Raw genomic sequence first — 26,348 nt, 5'->3', positions numbered from 1 at the left:
AACCATCAATGAAAGAGAAGGTTAACAGGTGTGACTAAACGTCACCTTTTCAGAAGTCAACGTTTTGTGCTGCCCAATAATAAGAGTGGGAGAAACTGGAAAATAAGAAATCAGATTAATCTGAGTTCTGTTAGGACATTAAAATTGGCATGCTGAAAAGTACAAAAAGACTTGATTTCAGTGCACTAAAGAATATTCTCTGAAGTTGGTGTCAAATTTCTGGGGGGAAAAGTCCATAGTCTGCTATTGAGACAAACATGGGGAAGCAACTACTTGCCTCAGGATTGGTAGCAAGGAATGTTGCTACTCTTTGGGGTTCTACACGGAATCTTTCTATTCTTGGGGATTCCGGAATCTTGTTACTCTTTGGGGTTCTAGAATGTTGCTGCTAATTGGGTTTCTGCCAGGTACTTGTGACCTGGCTTGGCCACTGTTTGGAAAACAGGATACTGGGCTAGATGGACCATTGGTCTGACCCAGTATGGCCACTCATTGTTCTTGTTCTTATAATGTCTCAGGCTGTGGCCACAATAGGAAGGTGGATTAAATTTAAACGGATGTCCTATCAATTTAATATTTATGCTCCTAACATGGACAGTCCAGATTTCTTTCTAAAATTAGCTGATTTAGTTGGAGACTTAATGCGTGTTAGATGCTGATTTTAATTTGGTCCTTAACCCTACCATGGGTAGGACGTTCCCCCCCCCCCCTTTAGAAACACTAAATCTTGACATGTTTTCCATGACATTGACTCTTTAATTGACATTTGGAGAACTCATCACAGGGCAAACGCGGTATTTTCCCCACCCCTCATCCTAAACACGTATTCTAGTATAAGATTCTCAGTAGTAGAATGTAGAATCTCAAATAGTAGCAACGTTCAATGTTCCACTGCACTAACCACTAGGCCACTCCTCCACTCCAATGTTTTATTTTTGTTCATTATAAATCGCCTTAAAACTTAATATATTAAGCAGTATATCAAATCACCGGCCAATGGAAAATTGTGCTACCCTTCCCTCCCTAAGCAGTCTGATGTTTTTGTAACGCATCCTGGCAAGAGGTCTATGGTAGGGAATGGGGCAAAAGCATCTTTGGGTGTTACAGCTGTTCCTTCCATGGCAGTAAATGGATGTGCCACTTCTGTGAGATTGGGTGGGGGAGGAGGGGAATGGTCCTGTGTTTTACAGGGTCTACTGTAGTCCCAACTTCCACAGTACACCCTAGTGTGTTTGGGCAGAGGCATGGTTGCTGTTGATGATGTACTTAGTCTAAATTACAAGAATCGGGTTCCTTGTTAGCAAAGCCTCAGCATGCTGAAATCTTCCTCGTGGATTATTTGTGGTCAGTTCGTTCCTCCGTGCCTTGTTTGCCAGCTTTGTGCAGGCAATTGGTTTTCAGAACATGTTCCTTCTCCCCTGAGCCATTGAATAAGGTGGCACTGATCTTTTGGGTAGCTTAGTGTTAGAATGAACTTTTCTCTCCTGAGCTGCCAGCAGATAATTATACCTGGGGTAGATGGCACTATTTGCTTGGGGGGGGGGGGGGGGGACCCTGCAGTACACATCCCTAAGAGTATAGCCCAGCCCCTGTGACATGATTGCTGTGGCCCTAGGCCAGCTGGAGAAGGTTGTGTTTCAGGCACCTGAAAGGGATAGAGATCAGTTTTGTTTTGTTTTTTTTTGTCTTCCATATAAAATGTCATCACCCCGCTTACAACACTGACACTACAGCCCTGGAATATAACAGTACTTGTGGTCTCTCATCTTGTGTTTCAGCACAATATCCAGCTGCTTACATTCAGTTCTAAAGACTTGGCATTTCTGTGGAATCCGTCATGCTGTTTTTCACTATTGCAAAGAGCTGGCTGTAATGTTTGGCCTCTTTCAGCTAAATCAGAATCGGCATTTGGACTATGTTGGTAGAAACCTTCACAACTACCTTGGATGCGGGTGGGGTTCCTGCTTTTATACCTCCGTGGAGGGGGGGGGGGGCTGTGGAGTCAATGCAGTCATATTTTGTAAACGTAGCCCTTTTTTATCCCTGGCACTAACCGGTCTACAGCACAGAAGGTCTTAAGCCGCAGTGGTGGCACTTGGCCATCAGGGCCAGGCTGTCCTTGCACTGCTTACAAATGCAACTGTAAATTGTTCCCTTGCAGCAGAACTACACTGGCTACCAGTACTTTACAGGGCTAAACTTTGAAAACTGTTTGATTTTCAAGGACTTCCGACAAAATGGGCCAGAGTACTTTAAAATAAAGTTAGCCCTCTACACAGTTAAGACTTCTGAGGTCCTCTCAAGGATCATCACTATGTCTCCCCTCATTAAAAGAAATTGTACAATGTGATATCCACCAGCAAGCTTCAGGAGTAGCCCCCATGCTCTGGAACTTACTCTTAGAGGGGCTACGTATAACTCGAGACTACCTGTACTCCAGGAAGCAGGTAAAAACCTGGCTCTTCTCCCAAGCCTTTAATATCTACGGTAATTGTCTCTCCACCCACTCCACACCTACACTCAATAGTTCCTTTTTATGTACATAGAACTTGAGTTTAGCCACTCATCTATTTATCCCAACTTGACTGTACCAGTGGCATTCCTAGGGGGGGGGGCGGTGGGTGCGGTCCGCCCCGGGTGCACGCCTGTCCTCCGTTCGTTCCATGCTTCTTCTTTGCCCCAGAACAGGTTACTTCCTGTTCCGGGGCAGAGAGGAAGCATGGAACGAACGGAGGACAGGCGCGCGTGCACCCGGGGGGGGTGTCCTTTTGCCGGAGGGGGGGGGGGGTCGTGCTGCACCGGCGATCCGTCCCGGGTGTCAGCCCCCCTAGGAACGCCACTGGACTGTACCACCCTTCTTAGCCCCATCTTTATATCTGTACTTGGTCCCTCGGCTACGTGGTAAGCTGTGTTGTAGAAAAACACTAGCATCCCTGTTTGTTTGAATGTTCTAATGCATGGTTATTAGGTGTTTTGCTGCTATTATGCTGACACTGTTTTGAATTCAGTGCTGTTGTGTGTAGTTTGATACCGTTTTTCATGGTAGTCCTCCTAGGTTTCACTATGCTGTTTTAAGTTTACCTCATTTATTGGATTCGTTTAGTTATTACATAGTAACATAGTCTGTGATGGCAGATAAAGACCTGAAGGGTCCATCCACTCTGCCCAACAAGATAAAACTCATTTTACACGGTATGTGATACTTTTTATAATAGTTTGATTTGTCGTTTCCATTCTCGGGGCACAGACCGTAGAAGTCTGCCCAGCACCGGTTTTGCTTCCCAGTTACAGACGTCGCCACCCAATCTCCGCTAAGATTCCGTGGATCCGTGCTTTCTAAACAGGGTTCCTGTTTTAGAAGGATAGTAAGAATATTATTGGGATTTATTAACCGCCTTTTATGAAGAGATTCACCCAAGGTTGGTCACTTTACTATTAAGTTTTTATTTTTTTTAATTTTTTTTTTTATTTAACTACATCTACTGTACACCACCTTGGGTGAATCTCTTATGAAGAGATTATGAAAAGGTGGTTAATTACCCCCCCCCCCCCCCCCCAAAAAAAAAAAAAAATATATATATATATATATACTAGGTCACCTATGGCAGCAGCTTTTGGGAGACGGGAAATAGCAGCTGCAGTAAAAGCACAATTTTGACTGCCACAAAACTAAAAAACCTTTTTTTTTTTTTTTTTAAATCCTATGGAGGTGAAGCAGTTTTCAGAATATCCCCTTTATCAGGGCAAATGACCTGACCCTTGGTAAATGCCCTTATGTATACCTAGAACAATGTTTATAAGGCTGAAGGTTCAAATTTAATGTACCCATGTATTCTAAGTAAAATTCTAGTGGTTACAAAATGTTTTTAATTGTTGGGGGGGGGGGAGCAGTGGTGTGCTGGAGCGGGCTCTCATGGGCTCGCGAGAGCCATTTGTTAAGTTTTTAAGAATTTTGGGAGCCGGTAGTTAAAGTAGGCTTCCCCATGGCTACTTTAACAACTGACTCCCAAATGTGGGCTTGGGCCGTCTCCTGAATTCTCTTTTACTTTGCTGGCAGTGATGCTGGTCCCACTAGCCAAGTAAATAGACTGCTGCTGCTCCTTGTTTCTGACTCTTGAGTATCAGGCTGGGACTTTTCATGCAAGCGCAAGAAGGTTCCATCATGCTGCTTAGAGCCAGAAACAAGCAGCAGAGAACGGTGGGGGGGAAGAGGGGTTGGTGGTTGGGAGGAGAAGATAGTGGTGGGCAGACTTATACAGTCTGTGCCAGAGCCGGTGGTTGGGAGGAGGGGCTAGTGCTGGGCAGACTTAGGTCTGTGCCCTGAAAAAGACAGGTACAAATCAAGGTAAGGTATATAGTAAATGACGGAAGAAAAAGACCTGCATGGTCCATCCAGTCTGCCCAACAAGATAAACTCGTATGTGCTACTTTTTGTGTATACCCTACTTTGATTTGTACCTGTGCTCTTCAGGGCACAGACTGTATGTCTGCCCAGCACTATCCCCGCCTTCCAATCACCAGCCCCGCCTCCCAACCACCAGCCCCCCCCCCCCCCCCCCCAACCACCAGCTCCGGCACAGACCATATACACACGAGTTCATCTTGTTGGGCAGACTGGATGGACCGTGCAGGTCTTTTTCTGCCATCATCTACTATGTTACTATCGTGGCAGTCTATTTATTGGCTGGTGGGGCTCGGCAAAGGTATGCCTAGTGTGCCTGCACAAGGGAGGGGAGAGAGAGAGAGACATGTATTCCCCCCCCCCCCCCCCACCAAATTTCAGGGCCAGCTATGCCCTGAGAGAGAGCCTGTTGTTAAAAATTTACTAGCACACCCCTGGGGGGGAGCTACATAAGGACAGTATAATACAGGTACATGAGTTGTAACAAAAGCAGTATAAAATCAAATGGAGAACTTAATTAGCCATTTCTTAAATCAAGAGGAAAAGAAAAAAATGAAACCTTACATCACTGCCTACTATTGATCCACAGATATATGTAAGGAATATTTTTGGGCTGAACATGACTGACATTTTTTGAAGGGGGGGGGGGGCTGGGGTCTAAGGTTTGCCTAGGGCACCCGATACCCTTATAAATATGACTTCAGCATGTGTTCAGGGTTAACACTGATCTGAGAATGTGTGCGCAAATTTGACCATTATCTGGTGCTGAAACCACCACCTTTCAGCTGTGAAAATGAAAGATCAGGAGTGGATCTCAGCCGTCTTGTGTGATCATTTACAGGCACGAAAGGGGCGTGATTATGGTTAAGAATATTTTTAAGGAATGACATCTAAATGGCCTAAGGAGTGGCCTAATGGATAAGAACACCGGGCTGATAACAGGGAAGCCAAGTGTACCGCGTTCAAGATCTGCACGATTGTACACAAAATCATCCATGGTGACGCCCCAACCTACATGCAAAACCTCGTAGACCTGCCTCCCAGAAATGCCAAAAGATCTTCTCGCAAATTTCTTAATCTACATTTCCCCAGCTGTAAAGGACTAAAATACAAGCTAATACATGCGACCACCTTATCTTACACAAGCACGCAGCTGTGGAATGCACTACCAACTGACCTGAAAACAATCGACAACATATTTAACTTTCGTAAATCTCTGAAGATGTATCTCTTCAACAAGGCCTACAAAGAGAACTCCTAACTTAACTATGCCACCTCGGTAATACCACCCCAGGTCCGAAAGGCATCTTTCTATACCTATTTGCTCAAATCTTCCTTCCCATACCTAATCTTTTGCCTCACCAATTGTATCTGATATCCTGGAATGGCAAAATGCCATAACAGGGCTGTGTAATCCACATTGAGCCTGCAAATAGGTGGGAAAATGTGGGATACAAATGCAATAAATAAAAATAATCACATTGCCACGTGTGGTCTTGGAAAGTCTCCTTACCCCTCCTCCTCCATCTCGGTTACAAACTTAGATTCTGAGCCCTCCAGGAACGGGGAAGTGCTCTGATGTACTGAATGTAACTCATCTTGTCCTGAGAGGATTTGGAATTTTGGATTTGGTAGGGTCTGAGGTGTGTTCTGTATTAATGAAATTTAGTCACCAGTATGGAAGGCTTCGAGGTGTGAAGTGGTTCCTCTCCACTCTGCAGACACAAGTTGTAGAGCTGGAATTCCTGCCATGACCAGATTAAACACTGGCTTGAACCAGAGCAATGTTGTGGTGAATACAGCTTCCTCCTGTAGCGTACTTTTTTTTTTTGGGGGGGGGGGGGGGGGAAGGAGGATCTGCAGGGGTACAAACTACCCGTGGGGAAAAAACAAAATTCCAAACCTGATTTATCTATGTAAAACCTGTAGATTTTTGCACAGGCTTTGTGTCTAAATTTCTTAGTCTCTTCCAATGGTATTTTAAGCTCACTACAGTTGATGGTGACATTGGTTAACCAAGGGAGTGTGTAGTCTGCTGAACAACCCGTAAGAATAGATGGGAGTGAGGAGTAAACTTTAGGAGGGAAATTCAACCACATCCTCCTTACCTACAAATGCACCCGGTCTGCGGCTCCTCACTACCTCTCTACCCTCATCTCCCCCTATGTTCCCACCCGTAACCTCCGCTCACAGGACAAATCCCTCCTTTCTGTACCCTTCTCCACCACTGCCAACTCCAGGCTCCGCTCATTCTGCCTTGCCTCACCCTATGCCTGGAACAATCTTTGCCAAGCCCCCTCCCTACCCATCTTCAAATCTCTGCTTAAAACTCACCTCTTCATTGCTGCTTTCGGCACCTAACCTTTCGAGAAATATGGTATGCCCTATCAGATCGACTCTATACTTGTCTTTTAGATTGTATACTTGTCTCTAGATTTACACCTGTCTTTTAGACTGTAAGCTTCTTGAGGAGGGACTGTCCTTCCATGTTAAATTGTACAGCGCTGCGTAACCCTAGTAGCGCTTTAGAAATGTTTTAGTAGTTGGGAAATTCTAAAAATATAACGGGAATAGCCTAGCTTTAAGGTCTGCTGGTTTTTAGCCTACCAAGCTCTGACTCTATCGAGCTTAGAGCACTCCAGCCTTGGGTCTGGATGAAATAATTAATGCTTAGCTATCTAAGTAGCAGTACTTGCTTGCCCAGCAGCCCCTGAAGCTACAGAAGGAATCCTAGCTGTACAGTTAAGCAGAAGTGTCACCTAGGCTTCTGCTCTGTATCCAGCGAAGTAGGCATCAGGGAACCCACTTCACTCCAAGCTCCAGACCAAAGGAGGAGGTTGTGCCATTCTATATATTTCTTTTACTAGTTGAGCACTCAAGTTCCAGCTCTATTTGAAAGGCTAGGAAATGGAAGGGTAGCCATAAAGGCTCAGCACCTGCCTTGGGTGCTGCAGAACTAACTGCAAGTCTGCTCCAACTTAAAAAAAAAAAAAAAAAAATCTTAAGTTCAGTTTCTATAACAACCAGAGATGTTTTAAAGTAGGACTCCACAAAGCCTCACCTAATAAAGGCAGTGGAGCACTGTATATAAAGAAAGTTCTAAATACTTTTTTTTTTTTTTCTAAAGACTCTGCATTGTTACTGTCTGCTATTGTCACATTCTATTAAGGTCTTCAATAAAGACTTTTATGGTTCAGAGCACAAGAAATGGTGTGGCCTAAAGCTTTTGTGTGGAAGAAGTGTGCAGTGTGTGTGCATGAACTAAATTTTATTCAGCTTCCTGGGGAGACCTCCAGTCCTGGCCTACACCCTAAAAAAATATTGCTGGCTGGGAGCACGTGCTGCAGAGCACTAGGCAACTGCTTAGGCTGACCTTTAAAACCAGCCAGGTTTTATATACATCTTGCATTTGCATTTTGCTCACAACTTTTTTTTTTTTTTTTTTTTAGTAGTAGCTCAAGGTGAGTTACATTCAGGTACTCTGGATATTCCTCTCTCCCAGGAGGGCTCACAATCTAAGTTTGTACCTGAGGCAATGGAGGGTTAAGTGACTTGCCCAAGATCACAAGGAGCAGCAGTGGGATTTGAACCCGGCCACCTCTGGATTGCAAGACCTGTGCTCTAACCACTAGGCCACTCCTCCACTCAGCAACATTCCATCTAGAATCTCAAAAATTGGCAACATTCCATGTAGAATCTTCAACAATAGCAACATTCCATATATTTATTTAAATTTTGCTCACACCTTTTTCAGTAGTAGCTCAAGGTGAGTTACATTCAGGTACTCTGGATATTTCTCTGTCCCAGGAGAGCTCACAATCTAAGTTTGTACCTGAGGCAATGGAGGGTTAAGTGACTTTGCCCAAGATCACAAGGAGCAGCAGTGGGATTTGAACCGGCCACCTCTGGATTTCAAGACCGGTGCTGTAACCACTAGGCCACTCCTCCACTGTATTGTAGTGTCTTGAAGACTATCCCTGCAGTGTGCACTCTTGAATGTTTGTGGAATACATTTAGAGCAGTGGTTTCCAAACCTGGTCCTGGAGGCACTCCAGCCAGTCAGGTCTTCGGGATACCCACAATGAATAATCATGAATTTGCATGCAGTGGAGGCAGAGCATGCAAATCTCTGACAAATATTCATTGTGGGTATCCTGAAAACATGACTGGCTGGGGTGCCTCCGGGACCAGGATTGGGAACCACTATATAAAATGAGAACCAGGCTCTGCTGCCAATGAGCATAATGACAGCAAGTCAGGCCGACTCTAAAGCAGTTTTACCAGAGCAGAGTTTGGAACCCACACATCCAAGGAAATGACAGTAACGGAGATTGAGGACTGACAGCTAGGAGTCATACTGGTGAGATTCTATTCCTCCTTGGCAAGGTCCATGGAGCTGAGGTGCTGCATTGGAAACTTTTTTTTATTTATTTTTGTCTATCGCTGCATCTTTGCATGGTGTCCAGCTGTCCTACACCAGGAGTCTCCATTCACAGTTGCCTGGATCCTTGCTATCTTCGTGACCCTTTTTGGATTATGGGTTGTATGACGTCTTCCTGGTTAAGAAAATGGATTGTAGTTTGTCAGCACCTGACTGGAGTGGGTGGAGCCTTCAGTGTTTTTGAGCAGACCTCTGTTATTCTAGGAGACTAAGAACTGTCAGTGGTCTGGTTGGCCCCTTCTTGCCCAAGGAGTGGGAACTGCAGAGCTGCCAAGTTACCCATTCCAGTGGGAGGGGGGGGGGGACTTTTAGGCCAGTCCTGGTTTTAAACTTACATCCAAAGTGGCGTGTTAGCCATGTTAGTCCACTTTTTAAAGGCAATACATAGAAATAAATCAAAACGGAGAAAGATGATACCTTTTTTTTATTGGACTAACTTAATATATTATTAGCTTTCAAAGGTAACCCTCCTTCAGATTGAAAATAAGGAAATGTTAACAAATATGTAAGAGAAACATAAAAGCTTTGAGTCTGGCAGGAAGAGGGGAGGGGTAGACTAGGTGAGAAACAGAGCTGGGTGGGTGAGAGATGGATAGCTGATAAGAGGGTGACAAAGCAGTATAAGTTTATGGTTTTATAATGGGATAGAAAGCCCAGAAGGGTGCTGTTCACTTGATATACTGCCTTTTGAATGGAATTTTAGGCTTGACTTGGTGTGATTTTTTTTTTTTGTTTTGTTTTGTTTAATATTACTCTTCTGTTTTCCTCTTTCCAGATGGTAGAACATGGATTTCCCAACCAGCCCAGCTCCCTCGCCTTTGACCCTAAACTACGAATCATGGCAATCGGCACAAAATCGGGAGCGGTCAAAATGTATCCTTTTGTATTGACTTAGCTATCACTAAACTCCTTCATAGTGAAAGGTAAGACATTTTGTAAATAGCCGTGGATTCATCGCTGTGGCATGATTTGTGGTACATGGATCTAGGCTACGATTGGGAATCTGTGTGCTTTTATTTCATATACTGATAAAAACATCATTTTAAATAGAAATTGTGCTGGCTTTATATATAATTCTTCAGTGTTGAGTAAACTTTTGCAGAAAAATCCCAAGTTAAGGCTAGAGAAATTACTCAAATTGAACAAATCAAGAGGCAGGGTATTCAGTATGCTGAGAACAGGCTAAATTAGGAGGATGGGAGTGAGGGTGGATGAGGGGGGAGGGGGGAACAAAAGGCTTTGTAAGTAACAACATATATAGTAACATCAGTGGCGTACCAAGGTGGGGGCGGTCCGCCCCGGGTGCACGCCGCTGGGGGGGGTGCTGTGGCGCGCGCCTGTTGCCCTGTCTCCGAGTTCGCAATTCGCATGTGTTCACTGCTGCCTCTGAGTCTGCCCCAGAACAGGAAGTAACCTGCGGCGTGCATCCGTGGGGGGGGGGGGGGGGGGCATCGACGATACGCCCCGGGTGTCAGGGTCGGAACGCCACTTAGTAACATAGTAGATGACGGCAGAAAAAGACATGCATGGTCCATCCAGTCTGCCCAACAAGATAAATTCATATGTGATACTTTTTATTTGTAGCTGTCCTCTTCAGGGCACAGACCGTATAAGTCTGCCCAGCACTATCCCTGCCTCCCACCACCGGCTCTGGCACAGACCGTATAAGTCTGCCCAGCACTATCCCTGCCTCCCACCACCGGCTCTGGCACAGACCGTATAAGTCTGCCCAAAACTATCCCCGCCGCCGAACCACCAGCCCCGGTACAGACCGTATAAGTCTACCCAGCACTAGTCCCGCCTCCCAACCACCAGCCCCAGCACAGACCGTATATGTCTGCCCAGCACTAGCCCCGCCTCCCAACCACCAACCCCGCCTCCCAACCACCAGCTCTGGCACAGACCATATAAGTCTGCCCAGCACTATCCCTGCCTCCCACCACCGGCTCTGGCACAGACCGTATAAGTCTGCCCAGCACTATCTCCGCCTCCCAACCACCAGCTCTGGCACAGACCGTATAAGTCTGCCCAGCACTATCCCCGCCTCCCAACTACCAGTCCCGCCTCCCACCACCAGTTCTGGCACAGACTGTATGTCTGCCCAGCACTATCCCTGCCTCCCACCACCAGTTCTGGCACAGACCGTATAAGTCTGCCCAGCACTATCCCCACCTCCCAACCACCAGTCCCGCCTCCCACCACCAGTTCTGGCACAGACTGTATAAGTCTGCCCAGCACTATCCCCGCCTCCCAACCACCTGCCCAGCCTCCCACCACTGTAAGTGTCTGGTACAAATTTTAAGTTTGTCAGTAAAAATTAAAGTAAAAAAAAAAATTACTGTGAGGAACTCAGCGAGCAGGAAGGAAAGGACTCTGTCAATTTGTTTTGGCAGAGGAAAACATGTAATGCCTTATGAACTAAACGGTGTTTGTTTTTTCACATTCATATAAATATCAACTTTGATACAGAGTATCTTGTAAAAGAAAGGGAAACAGTACCAATATATACAGTATCTATATAAAGAGAACTTTAATCTCCAACTTATTGCAAATAACTTCTCATGAACGCACCGCTTCTGCTCACACCCCAACTTAAGTCATATTGTGGCAACTGGGGTGTTAGTGGGGGGGGGGGGGGGGGGAGGAGGCTATGAACTCCATTATCTGCTCAGTATAAGTTTACTTTCTATTGGCTTTCAGACCCTAACGTTTCGCTTGTATGGGGTCTCTAGCTTAGTATCTCTCTATGCTATTGGAAGTGTTTTGACTCTAGTTTTTGAGCAGAGGTGTGATCAAATATTTTGGATGTAGTTTTTCTTGGGCTGCTAGTCTCAAATGCTGAAGACAGCTGCCAGTGTTTTCTTGTGTGCTTTTGTTTGGAAATATAACATTACTAGTAAGAAATGCCCGTTTCTGGCAAAAATGAAACGGGCGCTAGCAGGGTAATCCCTCCCTCCCGAGTTGCAGACACCCCCTCCGTGCCTCCGTTCCGAGTTGCACACCTCTCCTCTTCGTCCCTTCGTCCCTCAGTGACGTGGTTGCGAGGGCCGCCCCGCCCTCAACGTCATCGTTTTGACACAAGGGCTGCCCCGCCCTCAACATCATCGCGTTTTGAAGCGAGGGCGGAGCTACAGTGACTGGAGCCTGCAGGCCAAACCGGATATCTCGGGCGCCTCAAGTTTCCAGCTTGAGGCTTCAAAGTGCCTTTTATATATATAGATTGGAACATCCATCATGTGTGTGTCATTTTCTCCCCTATAAGTTTTTCCCATGTTTTCATTCAGGGGCCCTTTTACAAAGCTGCGCTGAAAAATGGTCTGCGGTACTGTAGGTGTGTGTGTTGGGCACGCGCAGAATTATTTTTCAGTGCACCTGTAAAAAAAAAAAATGCCTTTAAAATTTTTGCCGAAAATGGGTCCATTTTGGGTCTGAGACCTTACCGCCAGCCATTAACCTAGCAGTAAGGTCTCATTCGGTAACCGGTCTATCTGCATAAAATGCCAATTACTGCCCATTCACCAGAAAATAAAAAATATTTTCTGGTGCGCGTAGCAGACGCAAGGGCCATGCGGTAGCTGAGCGGTAACTCAAAATTGTTGGGAGTTCATAGACACTTATGCGGCTTAGTAAAAGTATTAAGTCCTTTAATAGATCCTAAAATCCTCATGTCCAAGTTCAGATGGGCACTAAAAAATTTAGGGCACCTTGTACTAAGCTGGGTAAGGTTCTATGCGAGCCCAATGCGCGGCAAAATGGACTTACCGCCTGACTACCGCGTGGCTCTTTAGGTAATTTCATTTTTGGCAGGCGTCCACAAAATAGTTTTTATTTTCAGAAGCGCGCCAAGTGGCATCTGACGCACGTAGGTCACTACCGTCCAAATTCTTTACCGCAAGGTCTGTGGCTGGTGGTAAAGGTCTCAGACCCAAAATGGACGTGCGGCAGTTTTGATTTTTGCCGCACATCCATTTTCAGCAACAAAAATTAAAAGGCTTTTTTTTTTTTTTTCTGCTGTCATCTACTATGTTACTATGTATGTTACTATGTTGACTTCAGGCTGTACAATAAATACAGCCTGCACCTTAGTTACTGGAAGTAGGCCATGGGATGGAAATTGCCAACAATAAATGTTTGCACTGGTTTCCAAAAGTGTTGGATTGAACACTTTTTGGGTTATGTAAGGGCAAGGACCCAAGTTAACTTAACAGGAATGCTAACATGAGAGCCCACCTGAGCCAAGTAGAGGCTGACTCCTTTTGTCTGCTTAAAAAAAAAAAAAAGAGATTATCTGGATATGATGCCACATTCTGGAACATGCCTTTTTAATGTGACGGGACTGGATCTTGTTCTGTTGCTGCTTAAATGCATGGCTCTCAGCTTTTTTCATGATAGAGTTTAGAACAGGCTTATCTAAGTTCAGTCCTTGAGAGCTGCAAACAGACCAGGTTTTCAGGCTATTAAATTTTGACATTTACAATCGACATTACTATCAAGTTCTAGATGGAGGACAATCAATTAAAAAAAAAAAAAAAAACCCAAAGTTGAGATCTATCCAAATCAATTCAGCATGTTACAAGATAAAAATCACACAAGTTCAATTCCCAAGGGCAGGATTCAAGATCAAAATATTTTTGAAAAAGCGGGATTTTCACTAAGGGCCCTATTTACAAAGGCGCACTAACTTTTAGCACGTGCTTTTTAACTTTTAACACTAGTGGGCCTTTAAATGTCGAAACTCGGTCTATTGTTAATCTAACTTCTGAAGTTAAGGAATTCCAAAGTTCTGCTCCTCTTCCAATCAGTCATATTAAAGGGCTCACTTTCAAAACTCAAAACATCCAAAAAGTCACAAGGTGGCAGGAGTTTTCTCAAAGGTTCAAGTTGTGATTTTCAACGCCCTGATCTTAGACATTTTTGCTCCACAGTTCATGCAAATTTCAAGGGGCATGTTGGGGGGGAAAGGGGGTGGCGGTATGTTTTGAACAGGAAAGATATTTTGTGTGGATTGATGTTGAGTCTTGGCATTGGAGTGTTTTTCCATGTTGAAGCATTTTTTTGGTTTAATCAGCTACACATTGCATCTCATATTTGTGAATTCAACAAATAGGTTTTTTTTTATTCTTCAGGATTTATATGATCAGACACCGTTAGGGACAACACAGCGGTACAGCATATTGCTTTATCAATAATACAGCAGTATATACTCTTATACTTCGTGACCCCTGACGCAGGTGCTCAGTGCTGAAACACGGACTGTGTCGGGTCCATTCAAAGATTTGTTCCTCAAAACACATGATTAAAGGTTTTATTCCCCCCCCCCCCCCCCCCCCCCCCGTTTTTTTTTTTTTTTTTTTTTTTGAAGGCTCCTGGTACTTTTGCTTTTTGGACTTTTGTACTTTGCTCCCTCTCTTTGCTACACGTTGGACAGGACATGGACAGACCCAAAATAAGTGTTTTTCTGAAATGATGAAAACTGTTTAGGGCCAAAATTTGTTTTTGGCTAGACCTGTTTCAGTCCAGACTAAGTAACCAAGAAGTTCCCTAAATAACCAAGTAACCACTGGAGGGATTAAGGCATATAACTCCTTTACTCCCTTGACGGCCCCTTCCAAGACCCCTAAGATGTGACAGCACCTACCAGGCTTTGACAGCTTCGGAACAATATAATGACCGTTCCTATTAGAGCAGCAAGCAGGTCCCTGGAATAGCTTAGAGGTCAGTGCAGTGGACCGTAGAGAAGAGGGACCCAGGCCCATAATCCCACTAACTGGTACTTATGGTGGAATATGAGCCCTCCAAAAAGCCCTAAATATCTACGTATAGGTGATACTTGCAGGTGTAAGGGCTATAGGGCTATTGTAGAGGTGTATAGTAGGAATTACTTTTTGGGAGGGGCTAACCGTACATGTATACTTGGGTCCTTTAATGTGAAATTACACTGCAGTGTCCCCTTAAGGTATTCCATTGTTCTGCTGGGATGGCTGAGGCCATCTAAGAATGCTGATCTTCATACATCCCAATAGTGTGTTTTTGTGTGTGTCCCCCCCCCCCCCAACATCCAAAATCAAATTTAAATGACGTAGCAAAAATGCCCCTTCACATGTCTTTCAGGCAACATACTAGGAACCAAGAGCCGTCTCTTTTTTTTTTTTTTTTTTTTTTTTTGGGGGGGGGGGGGTGGTTTTGTTTATGGTTTGGCCCCTGCCTACCTACAAGATTTTGACTAAACTTCCATCTCCTGATGATTGAGCAATCTTAATTTACAGGGGAGCCAATTTAAATTTTTTAAAAATGGAGTAACATGTTCAGACAAACGACTTCCCCTATTAATTTGCCCACTACATTTTCTACAAATGCGTGTGTGGGGGTTGTTTTTTGTTTGTTTCAACATTTTTATTGATGACAGTTCAAATGAAATACATCCAATAATATGAATATGAATAGTTTCAAAAACAAACATGAACACCTTAAAACTATGTACTACAGTCCGTCGTCAAACTTTTTTTTTTTTTTTTAATTTATTATTTATTCATTTAAACAATTTTTACAAGAAACCATCTTGTTTAGGAAAGCATCAATTGACAAATAATTTTTAAACAGGAAAAAGAAAAAAATAAGAGAGCAAATAAATCTTTACACTTTCAGCAATATAAGACATATAAGTACATAAGTAATGCCACACTGGGAAAAGACCAAGGGTCCATCGAGCCCAGCATCCTGTCCACGACAGCGGCCAATCCAGGCCAAGGGCACCTGGCAAGCTTCCCAAACGTACAAACATTCTATACATGTTGTTCCTGGAATTTTGGAGTTTTCCAAGTCCGTTTAGTAGCGGTTTATGGACTTGTCCTTTAGGAAACCGTCCAACCCCTTTTTAAACTCTGCTAAGCTAACTGCCTTCACCACTTTCTCCGGCAACGAATTCCAGAGTTTAATTATGCGTTGGGTGAAGAAACATTTTCTCTGATTTGTTTTAAATTTACTACACTGTAGTTTCATCGCATGCCCCCTAGTCCTAGTATTTTTGGAAAGTGTGAACAGACGCTTCATATCCACCTGTTCCACTCCACTCATTATTTTATATACCTCTATCATGTCTCCCCTCAGCCGTCTCTTCTCCAAGCTGAATAGCCCTAGCCTCCTTAGTCTTTCTTCATAGGGAGGAAGTCCCATCCCCACTATCATTTTAGTCGCCCTTCGCTGCACCTTTTCCAATTCTACTATATCTTTCTTGAGATGCGGCGACCAGAATTGAACACAATACTCAAGGTGCGGTCGCACCATTGAGCGATACAACGGCATTATAACATCCTCACACCTGTTTTCCATACCTTTCCTGATAATACCCAACATTCTATTCGCTTTCTTAGCCGCAGCAGCACACTGAGCAGAAGGTTTCAGTGTGTTATCGATGACCATGAATTTAAATTTAGAGAGAACTATAACTCAGGAACTATACAAGGAAATCCTTCTCTATTAGGAACTATACATTATCTTTAATGCTTCTCCGTCTTAGCTGAGGTGATTAGCAAAGATAAATGTCCAGGTTCAGTAAAGACATACTTTTTTCCCCCTAGCCTGATTATGCACTTGCAGGGGTATCTTAAAAAGAAGGTACCCCCCAAGTGCAGAACCCCAGGCTTGAAGAGCAAAAATTGTTTCCTCCGTCGTCTCGTCTCCTTGGAGACGTCAGGAAATAACATTACTTTAAAACCCAAAAAGGGTTTATCCTTATTACGGAAAATCCAATTTTTGTCAGGAATCAATGCGACAGTCGCCACCAGGGTGGCAGCTGTCGCCAATTCCAAATCAGAGGTCTCAAGCAAAAGAGAAACGTCAATAGGTTTTATCCATCAAACTTTTAACATTTTCTCCCCTTCCCCCCCCTTTGCTTATATTAGGTATCAACGTTTTTATGGATGACAGTACAATTGCTGATTTCACACACAAACACAAGACCAAATATTCATATATGTTCTTCAATGCCAAATATATTGTGGGATCATCAAATTCCCCCCCCCCCCCCTCCCGTTTGGAACCATATCCTCCCCCAGTATCCCTACAACGGTTTGTACGATTCTAACGTTTAACAAATCCCTCTTCCCCTCTGGTAACCTCCCCTCCCCACCCAATCCTACCCATTTAGCAAACACGGGAGCTAGTTGGATGTAAAGTGTCTAACCGATACACCAGCTGAACTCTGAGGTATTCATGTCTGACCGTCCAGAATCATATTTATTTATTTTTTATTGCATTTGTATCCCACATTTTCCCACCTATTTGCGGGTTCAGTGTGGCTTACAATACATTGTGAATGATGGAAATACAATGTGTTACAGTACGATTTTGGGTTACATTGTGAGGAGTTATGGGAAGACAAAGTCAAGTCAAAACATCGTTAGGGGCGTAGAAACAATGGAATGTTACAATGGGGAAAAGATAGGGCGATAGAACAATAGCAAGAGAACATTAAGGTATATCAATTTTATATGTGGGTGGAGTTTTATTTATTTAGGATATTCCTATCGTCCGGCCGCATATCAGAAAATTCCAATTATATGCTCCCTCATGTATCATCTTTAATTCCCTTATCTGTTATCACAGTCCCCTTTTAATTAATGTAAGTCCAATCCTCCAGATCCCTTCCCCTCAGCTCCACCGTAGGTATTGGGACCTGCTGATGTATGTAATAAGGGTCCAGGGCTATCCTGTGTAGTTGTTGGTCCTCTCTGCTTCCCTCCTCCAAGTCGTCTTATCTTAACCCCAATTATTCAATCACATCAAACACCAGACAAATAACAAAAAAACAACAAATAACAAAAAAAAAAGAGAGGGGGGGAAGGGACCCACAATTAGGCCAACCACCTCCAGTCCTCTAAGAAGTTCCTGGATATGTTAAACTAAGCCGTGGGGCTTCTACACCGTGTTTTGGCTGTTCTCACCCAGCATTTAGCAGCAGGCTTCGTGCTCTATGCGGCAAAGAATCAATATACGCTCCCCATACTTCACGAAACTGCTTCATCCTCCTGGGAGCGCGTTTAGCATACCTATGTTCAAATGTGGCTAAGGTATGAAGTTTGTTTCTCCACACCCAAAAGGATTTTTTTTTAACCTGCTTCTCTGGAATACCTAGATATGTAACATTGCAATCTAAAATTACGTTGCCTGTACAGTAACCTGAAAATACTTAGGTTCCAAAATTTTTAATGTGATGAAGCATTGTTAGCTATAAAAACAAAAAACTTGCATTACTTCAAAATGTTATATTTATTGAGTTTAACACTTGTCTTATTAATCTTTGTATAAGAAGGCACAAGAACAAACGTTTTGTTTTGTTTTTTTTAAATGTAGAATCTAAAATTACCCTCAATTTAGCACTTGAGGAATAAGTCCCTCCACTAAGAGAAGATTAGATATGTAATCACAAAATAGGTACTTAAGAACTATGTGGGATATTGCCTTTCACATTACTCATAACCTGAATGCAATCATGTTCTTAACGCCCTGAAATCGGATCTCCTTTCCCCTCCAAAAAACTGCAGTTGTGCAGGGTCAAAAAGGAAATTCAAGGAAATACATTCCACATGGAAACTGTAGTTGAAATCTTGCACTTGGACATTTTTTGGCGAAAGGTCAAACTTTTTACACTTCAGATGAGTCTGTCTAGATGCATCAGGGAAAGTAAGCGGTATGTATGTGTGTGAATATGTGTATGTATGTATATATATTTATTTTATTTATTTATTGCATTTGTATCCCACATTTTCCCACCTTTTTGCGGGTTCAGTGTGGCTTACAATATGATTTGAATGTTGGAAATACAATTTGTTACAGATAGTTAGAGATAAGATTATGCAGGGTTAAGCGAAGCAGTTGAGGTGTCGTTAGGGATGTACTAATGGGACATAGGCATTGCAACTTTGGAAGGAAGCAATGGTAGTTTAGGGGCGATAAAAGACGTGAAGTCATTTGGTTTATAACTTTCTGTGATTAAAGGTATGAGTGATGTGATAATTTGGGAGTGGGAGTTCTGCGATGAATGTACGATGCATTATTGAACAGTAAGTATGGACTTTGTGTTTTGTTTTTTTCCGTAGACTTGTTCGAAAAGATGGGTCTTCAATAATCTGCGGAAGGAAGCTTGCTCGTTGGCTGTTCTTAGGTTGCGCGGCAGTGTATTCCAAAACTGCATGCTCTTGTGAGAAAAGGTTGACGCGTGTAACGTTTTGTATTTCACGCCTTTGCTATTGGGGAAGTGGAGGTTAAGGAAGGTTCGAGATGATCTTTTGGCATTTAAAATAAAAACCTCTTTCATAACAGCATAAACTGTTAAGTAATGCCACACTGGGAAAAGACCAAGGGTCCATCGAGCCCAGCATCCTGTCCACAACAGCGGCCAATCTAGGCCAAGGGCACCTGGCAAGCTTCCCAAACGTACAAACATTCTATACATGTTGTTTCTGGATTTGTGGATTTTTCCCAAGTCCATTTAGTAGTGGTTTATGGACTTGTCCTTTAGGAAACTGTCTAACCCCTTTTTAAACTCTGCTAAGCTAACCGCCTTCACCACGTTCTCCGGCAACGAATTCCAGAGTTTACGTGTTGGGTGAAGAAACATTTTCTCTGATTTGTTTTGAATTTACTAAACTGTAGTTTCATCGCATGCCCCCTAGTCCTAGTATTTTTGGAAAAAGTGAACAGACGTTTGAGGGAACATAACGAAGTCCAGGACAACGGAACCAATAAACAAGGTTTATTGTCACAGAATTAAAACAGTGAACCATATAAAACAGATGGAAAAGTAACCCACCCCCTATAATTACCCTACTCACCCCTTTCCTTCTCTCTTCCCTCACTTAATTTCTACACAACACTAAATGTATCTGCTATCCTGTAATGACAATGTTTACAAAACTATGTAAGCCACATTGAGCCTGCAAATAGGTGGGGTAATGTGGGATACAAATGCAATAAATAAATGGTCAATAACAGGTAACTGAATAAGGATCAATATTAAAACTGTCTTTCTTCTATGTTTGTGCAGCGCTGCGTATGCTTTGTAGCGCTATAGAAATGCTAAATAGTAGTAGTAGTAACTGTCACTACCTGGGTTGCGCCTGGGAAGCTTCAGGAAATTAACTGCTCAAAAGCCCTTAAACAGGGTCTCAGGACAGATTTTACCTTGTGTGCTCCCATACCGAGACTAAAAATTACCTCGCAGCTCAGGTGGGGAAAAAACTGTCACGTAACAGCTTTACAAAGACAGTCACCATCTGCTGGCCAAACAAGGGAAATGCACTGGGGAACAAATGTCATCCATGCACATAAGTCACAAGTCCCCTGTTTTTGTCACACCCATTTTAACCAGCGTAACAGCTGTATGGAATGACATAGTTCTGAAAATCAGAGACACAATAACGGGTTCCAGGAAGACTTGGTAACCTGCATGGCATGGCTAGAGTTAACCCTCGCTCATCGGTGAGCATGAAGCCTGATGTTTGGATAGCAGCTTTGCTTATGTTAACCGTGGGGACTATTACAGAACTTTTTGTACATCTGGATATTTTGGATTAAGTACCATTGAAGAAATGGCCTGACGTGACCTACTCTAGGGAGGTGGGGCGAGGCCTCCCCTGTGACAGATGATCCACATGCTTGAGACAGATGTGGATTAAGAGATCGGGTTACATACGTGGTGGGGAAGCTGGTGACGTATGGTTAATATATATATGTCTAGGGTGGTAGAGAAAAGTTGTAATTAGACAAACTGGGCCAAAACTGCTCTGGCAGTATGTGCAGTGCTAAGAGGATGCTATGCAGACAAGTGGAGGGGAAGAGAACTCCTATGCTTATAATTGTATCACCTTCTGATGGTAATATTTTTAGTCTTAAAAATCCTGGAGCTTCCTTATGTCCTGGCACCACACTGCTCTCTGGCTCAACTAGGACATCCTGGGAGAAGGCTAGTGGTCGTTAGCACCTTGCTATCCTAGGTAGAAGAATTGGAGCACTTTAACATGGCACTCTGGACAGCATGGATAAGCTTTTGATGCAGAAACTCAGGGGCTGGATGGCATTGGTTGTCTAGGTGCTGTTCCAGCTGTGTTCTCCAGGTTTGTGTTTGATCAGCGAGCTGCCCCGCTCCATGTGTGCATTGGATATCTTGCAAGTGCACTACATAATATGTCGTCTTATTTGCAGGCCCTGTTCACTCTTCAAGTCCCTGCGCAGTTTATATCAAGTGATTGATTCCCACCCCCCCCCCCCCCCCCCAACGCTGGTTCAGAGTCTACTTGCAAAGGAGCCTTCCTTTGTTTGGCCTGAGTGTTGGGGAACCAACTCTCCAGTGAAATTCAGGCCAAGGGTTCTTTTTAGATTTAACACTTTTTTTTTTAAATTAATGACATAACAGGAAAATCTATACATACAATATTCCCCAAACCCCAAAAAGGTTGACATGTTATAAACATTATCATTTAATCCGTCATGAAACTTTTGTTTCCTTACTAACTTGAATCCCCCTCCCTTCTCCCCCCTCCCCCGACAGAGAAACCACCCCCTCCAAACTTCCCACCCAAGGGTTCTTTTTTAAATCAGGGGTCCTCGATGTCCACAACCCAGCCTGTTTTTTTTAGGAATTCCACAATCTAGTTCGAGATCTATTTGACTGACTGTACATTTGTCCTTTAGATTGTAAGCTCCTTTGAGCAGGGACTGTCCTATGTTAAATTGTACAGCGCTGCGTAACCCTAGTAGCGTTTTAGAAATGTTTAGTAGTAGTATTTGTATACAATGGATGCATGAGTTGAAATAGCTCCAATACATATTCAATGTGGAAATCCTGAGAACTGGGTTGGGTTTGTAGACCTTGGACTGGATTTGAGGAACCATGTTTTTTAAACAATTGAAACATTTAAAACTTTTTTTTTTTTTTTTTTTTTTTTGCGTGCAGGTGTTTTGGTTTGACTGCTTCTTGAAGGTGGACGACCTTAAGTATGTCTGTGTGACTGGTTGCTTGTTTTCTTGTAAGTGATATGTCTGATCTATTTTGATTGGAGTTGTTTTCATACTGTTGGTTTTTTTTTATGTATTGTAAAACCACTATGGTCTTCAAGCTAGGTGGCTTAGCAAATTTTAATAAATGATACACCTTTTTTTTAGATGTTTAATTGATTAAAGCTAACTATATAGAAGTGCAGTTTCAAAATCAAGTGACTAGTTTGCCGAGAGGTCTGTCACCCTATCTCTTGACACAGAGTTCTAATAAAAAAAAAAAAAATTCAACCTGTGTAATGTACTTAGGGGTGGGTAAGTGTGCAAATGAGCATATGAAGGTTTTTTTTTTTGAAGACTCGGGTTAAGTAGGCTTAACATCTGTAGACTTACCATAACACTTCTCACTAATTTTTGAATTCCTTTTCCATTTAAGGGTCACCCACAGAGCAGAGGTCAAAATGCCTCTCGAAATATGCGGTGTTGGTATTGTAGCTGCAGTTATGTACAGTAACTTGCTCATTGCTGTTTTTGTGCAGTTCTTACCACCCCCCCCCCCCCCCCCCCATTTTTGACAATACTGAACGTCATTAGGCGATACACTTGTTTGGAAACCTTCTTTATGGCAGTTAGGAACCTGGGTTAAGAGCAAGTAGCACACTGAAACTAGAGGCCAAAAGCCTAACTTGGTTCTCAAACCTGTTATGGAGGCTCCCCAGCCAGTCAGGTTTTTAAGATATTCATGAGAGATCTGCATGCAAATCTCTGAATATTCATTGTGGGTATCTTGAGTGGCTGGGGAGCCTGGGGACAGGTTTGGGAACCATTGACCTAAGCAAAAAAGGGGGTGTGGAAGCCTAGTACTGTTGTTTTAGTTCACATAGCACAAATAATTGGAAGGAAATTGTGAGCAGGGAGGGAGGTCTTAGCTTTGTCCTGTTTACCTCTTCCCAGGCCTAGATCTTGTTACAGGCTAATTCTGTGTAAAACAGAGGAAATAAATCCTTTTGTTTGCACTGTTGTGTGAACAGAACTCTACTTGAAACCCAGTTGTGTGGGAAGAGCTCACAAATCTGAACATAAACGATATCCCTGATAGCTGCCTGGGCTGGAGTTCATGGGCACTTTGGAAGATTTTTTTTGGCTTGGTGGCTGTGTAAGATTAAGCCCTGGCAGTTCCTCAGCGTGTAAAACCTGCAAGATGGAAGTATAAAGTGACTTGTGCTTGATTTCTTGCTAAGCCATTAAATGCAGTACTGACAGATTTGAGGAAATGTTTTCATGGCGACGAGCACTGCCTTGGCAGTACTGGATCTCCCAGCTCCAAGGAAGATGTTTGTACTAACTAACATTTCTAAAGCGCTACTAGGGTTACGCAGCGCTGTACAATTTAAACATAGGACAGTCCCTGCTCAAAGAGCTTACAATCTAAAAGACAAGAGAACAATCTAGAGGACGAGTGAACAGTTAATCTGATAGGGTGGATAGATTGGGGCATTCTATATTTCTCAAGCGGTTAGGCGCCGAAGGCAGCATTGAAGAGGTGGGTTTTAAGCAGAGATTTGAAGATGGGTAGGGAGGGGGCATGGCGTATGGGTAAAGGAAGATTGTCCCAGGCATAGGGTGAGGCAAGGCAGAATGAGCGGAGCCTGGAGTTGGCAGTGGTGGAGAAGGGTAATGAAAGGAGGGATTTGTCCTGTGAGCGGAGGTTACGGGCGGGAACATAGGGGGAGATGAGGGTAGAGAGGTAGTGAGGAGCCGCAGATTGGGTGCATTTGTAGGTAAGGAGGAGGAGCTTGAATTGTATGCGATATCTGATCGGAAGCCAGTGAAGTGATTTGAGGAGAGGGGTGATATGAGTATATCGGTTCTGGCGGAATATAAGACGTGCGGCAGCGTTCTGAACGGATTGAAGGGGGGATAGATGGCTGAGTGGGAGGCCGGTGAGGAGTAAGTTGCAGTAATCAAGGCGAGAGGTAATGAGAGCGTGGATGAGAGTTCTGGTGGTGTGCTCAGAGAGGAAAGGGCGAATTTTGCTGATGTTGAAGAGGAAGAAGCGACTGGTCTTGGCAGTCTGTTGGATATGCGCAGAGAAGGAGAGGTAGCTACATGTTAAAAAATCAGGTGACACTAGCATACAGTTCTCTGAAGTGCCTTATCTGGGAGATTATAAACTGCTTTCTTGGTGCCAGGGGGTACATTAGGTCTTGCAGGAGAAGAGCCGACAGTCTCTGCTTCTGCCAAGGCTCATGGATTAGTGGCAGTGCCATTACATCGGGGCTGAGCTCTTGCTAAATCTTGGTACTTGGGCATATTTGGCTACCAGGCTGAAATTTAAACGTGACTCAAAAGAAGTGGATGTGCAGCTACTTGAGACCTTGTTTTAAAATGACCTGGATCTTTGGGCAATGATCCTACAACCAATATACAGCAATGCAGTGTGTTAAAATTAGGGCTGTCCATTTAACATGTTAATTACGTGATTAACATGTTAAATGCATAACACGTGTTAACTTTTAACAAGTTAACAGCAGGGGCGTATCTGCCATGGGGGCCAGGGCCCCCCCCCCCCCCCCCCCGCCCACTGTCTCCTACCTTTGCTGGTGGGGGACCCCAACCCCCGCCAGCCGAAGTCGTCTTCTTTCGTTCGTTTGGGTTTCTTCTGAGTCTGACTCTGACGTCCTGCACGTACACAACGTGCAGGACGTCAGACTCACAGAAACAGAACGAAGCCCTCAACCTCCTAGTGAGCCTTTTGCTCTTGCATCTAAAAAAGGGGGAGGGGCCTTTTAAAGAATTGTTTTGTGGCAGTAAAAATGATATCGAGGCTGCCTGTATGGTGTGTTCTTAGATTTGCAAAGGTTGATCTCTGTTCTGTTTCTTGGAGAGATGTGCTTAGTATTATGCCAGGTGATGTAGGCTGGGGGATGCTCTGAGGAAGGAGAGGCAGTTAATTGCCTTTTTTTTTTTATTGGCTCCTCTCAGGCCCACCATCTCATATGGGTCCTCTTGTGGTTACTAACAAAACAGAGCAGTGGTTTCAGAGCCCATCAGACAACCCATGTGAACTGTACTGTGGTAGGACAAGCAGATTAAGAACAGCTGTGCAGAAGTCTGAGGCATCTGAGCTATGGCTGTGTAATGTGCCTGATTGTTTTCAGGGAGCCGTACTGTGCATGGAAGGTCTCAAGATCTTTAGAGCTGTTTTCAAAGGTGCCAAACTTAATTTTAAATATTTTATTTATTTTTTTTGTTACATGTAAGTAGGTCTGGGGTATATTCTTGGCATACTGCTGGAGCTCTGCCCCCAGGATTCTGTGATTTGATACTAACTATTTACCTATTTAATCACATAACTAAAAAATTTGATCCTAGTTGGTAAGTGCTAGGTTTTATAATCAAGCTGAATCCAAACAAGCCCTAAATGCATTAAGATTAAACTTAACTAGCTCCAGAAATAGGTCTTGTGGAAAGCTAAGCTTACGGGTTTCGGTTTGCTGTTACACCATTGGATAGAATGGCACAAAACACTCCCCCCCCCCCCCCCCCCCAGCATGTTGTAATGCATTAAATACAGCTTTTGCACAAAGGGTAGATTTTTTTTTTTGGGGGGGGGGGGTGGGGGTGGTGGGGAGAGGTTCCAGAAGGTTATTTTAGACCTTTTTACAGCCTTGGGAGTAGGAATGCACAATTTTTCACCTGTGCTTGGAAGCATTTTCATCATTGAAAGATTTGTGTTGCAGGTTTTGACTGCTGCAGCCTGGCAACTTGCTCCAGGGAAAAGGGGGTAAGTGTAGTAGACTCGCAGCACCCTGCATGGAGCACGGCCTTGCAGCCCCTCTTGTACAGAGTTTTTGGGTTTTTTTTACAACAAAACTTAATGGCTTTAACATACTGTAAGCTTTTTTTCAGGATAAGGGCAGGACTTTTAAATTGGGAGGTTGTGCGGAGGGGATTACTGAAAGCTGTAAGTGCAACAGCTTAAAACTGGAAATGATAGTTTCTGGTTTCAACCTTTGTTTACCATGTCATGCATGAATAAATCGCCCATGATTGAGGTCTTTTAAAGAAGTGGATGCTGAAAGTTAAATGAAAATTTGTATGGTCCAAGGAGCAGGGACTGTCAGATTAAGTGCCACATATACCTGGTAGAACTAGTCTAGCAGTTCAGTGGTCAGATTTACAGGCTATCCAAACAATTTCCAGGCAAGGGAGGTAGTGCATGCTTAATGTCTCATGCATATTCATTGTAGATGTCCTGGGAAAAAAATCTGACTGGCTGGGTCTGTTCAAGGACTGGTTTGAGACCCCCCCCCCCCCCCCTCCGTACTAGACGAGTCATGGAGCAGCTTGTAGGTGCTCCATCAACTCCCTCTGTGGAACAGTCCAAAAGTACAGAAGAACTGATCCTCACAGGTCTCAAGGGCGAAGGTAATGAACCCATAACAAACCACACTTGGATCTTTCACCGTGTTGCTGTTAACTCTTTCTGTGGCCCATGTAGAGAAGCTC

General features: G+C 43.7%; 1 protein-coding gene across 2 annotated transcripts in view; it reads left to right on the top strand.

Annotated features, from left to right (window-relative positions):
- Positions 1–26,348, top strand: part of LLGL1 (LLGL scribble cell polarity complex component 1) — a 110,526-nt gene that overhangs the window by 32,220 nt on the left and 51,958 nt on the right. For both annotated transcript variants that reach the window (XM_030211773.1, XM_030211772.1), the window contains exon 2: positions 9,619–9,716. In XM_030211773.1, coding sequence (XP_030067633.1) covers positions 9,619–9,716 — 98 coding nt within the window. The remainder of the gene's footprint in view (positions 1–9,618; positions 9,717–26,348) is intronic.

Source organism: Microcaecilia unicolor, chromosome 8 (assembly GCF_901765095.1).
Source record: "Microcaecilia unicolor chromosome 8, aMicUni1.1, whole genome shotgun sequence".
In the NCBI taxonomy this organism is placed as follows: domain Eukaryota; kingdom Metazoa; phylum Chordata; class Amphibia; order Gymnophiona; family Siphonopidae; genus Microcaecilia; species Microcaecilia unicolor.
The sequence above is the reverse complement of the archived record's forward strand: the minus strand, read 5'-3'. Positions and strand labels throughout refer to the sequence as shown.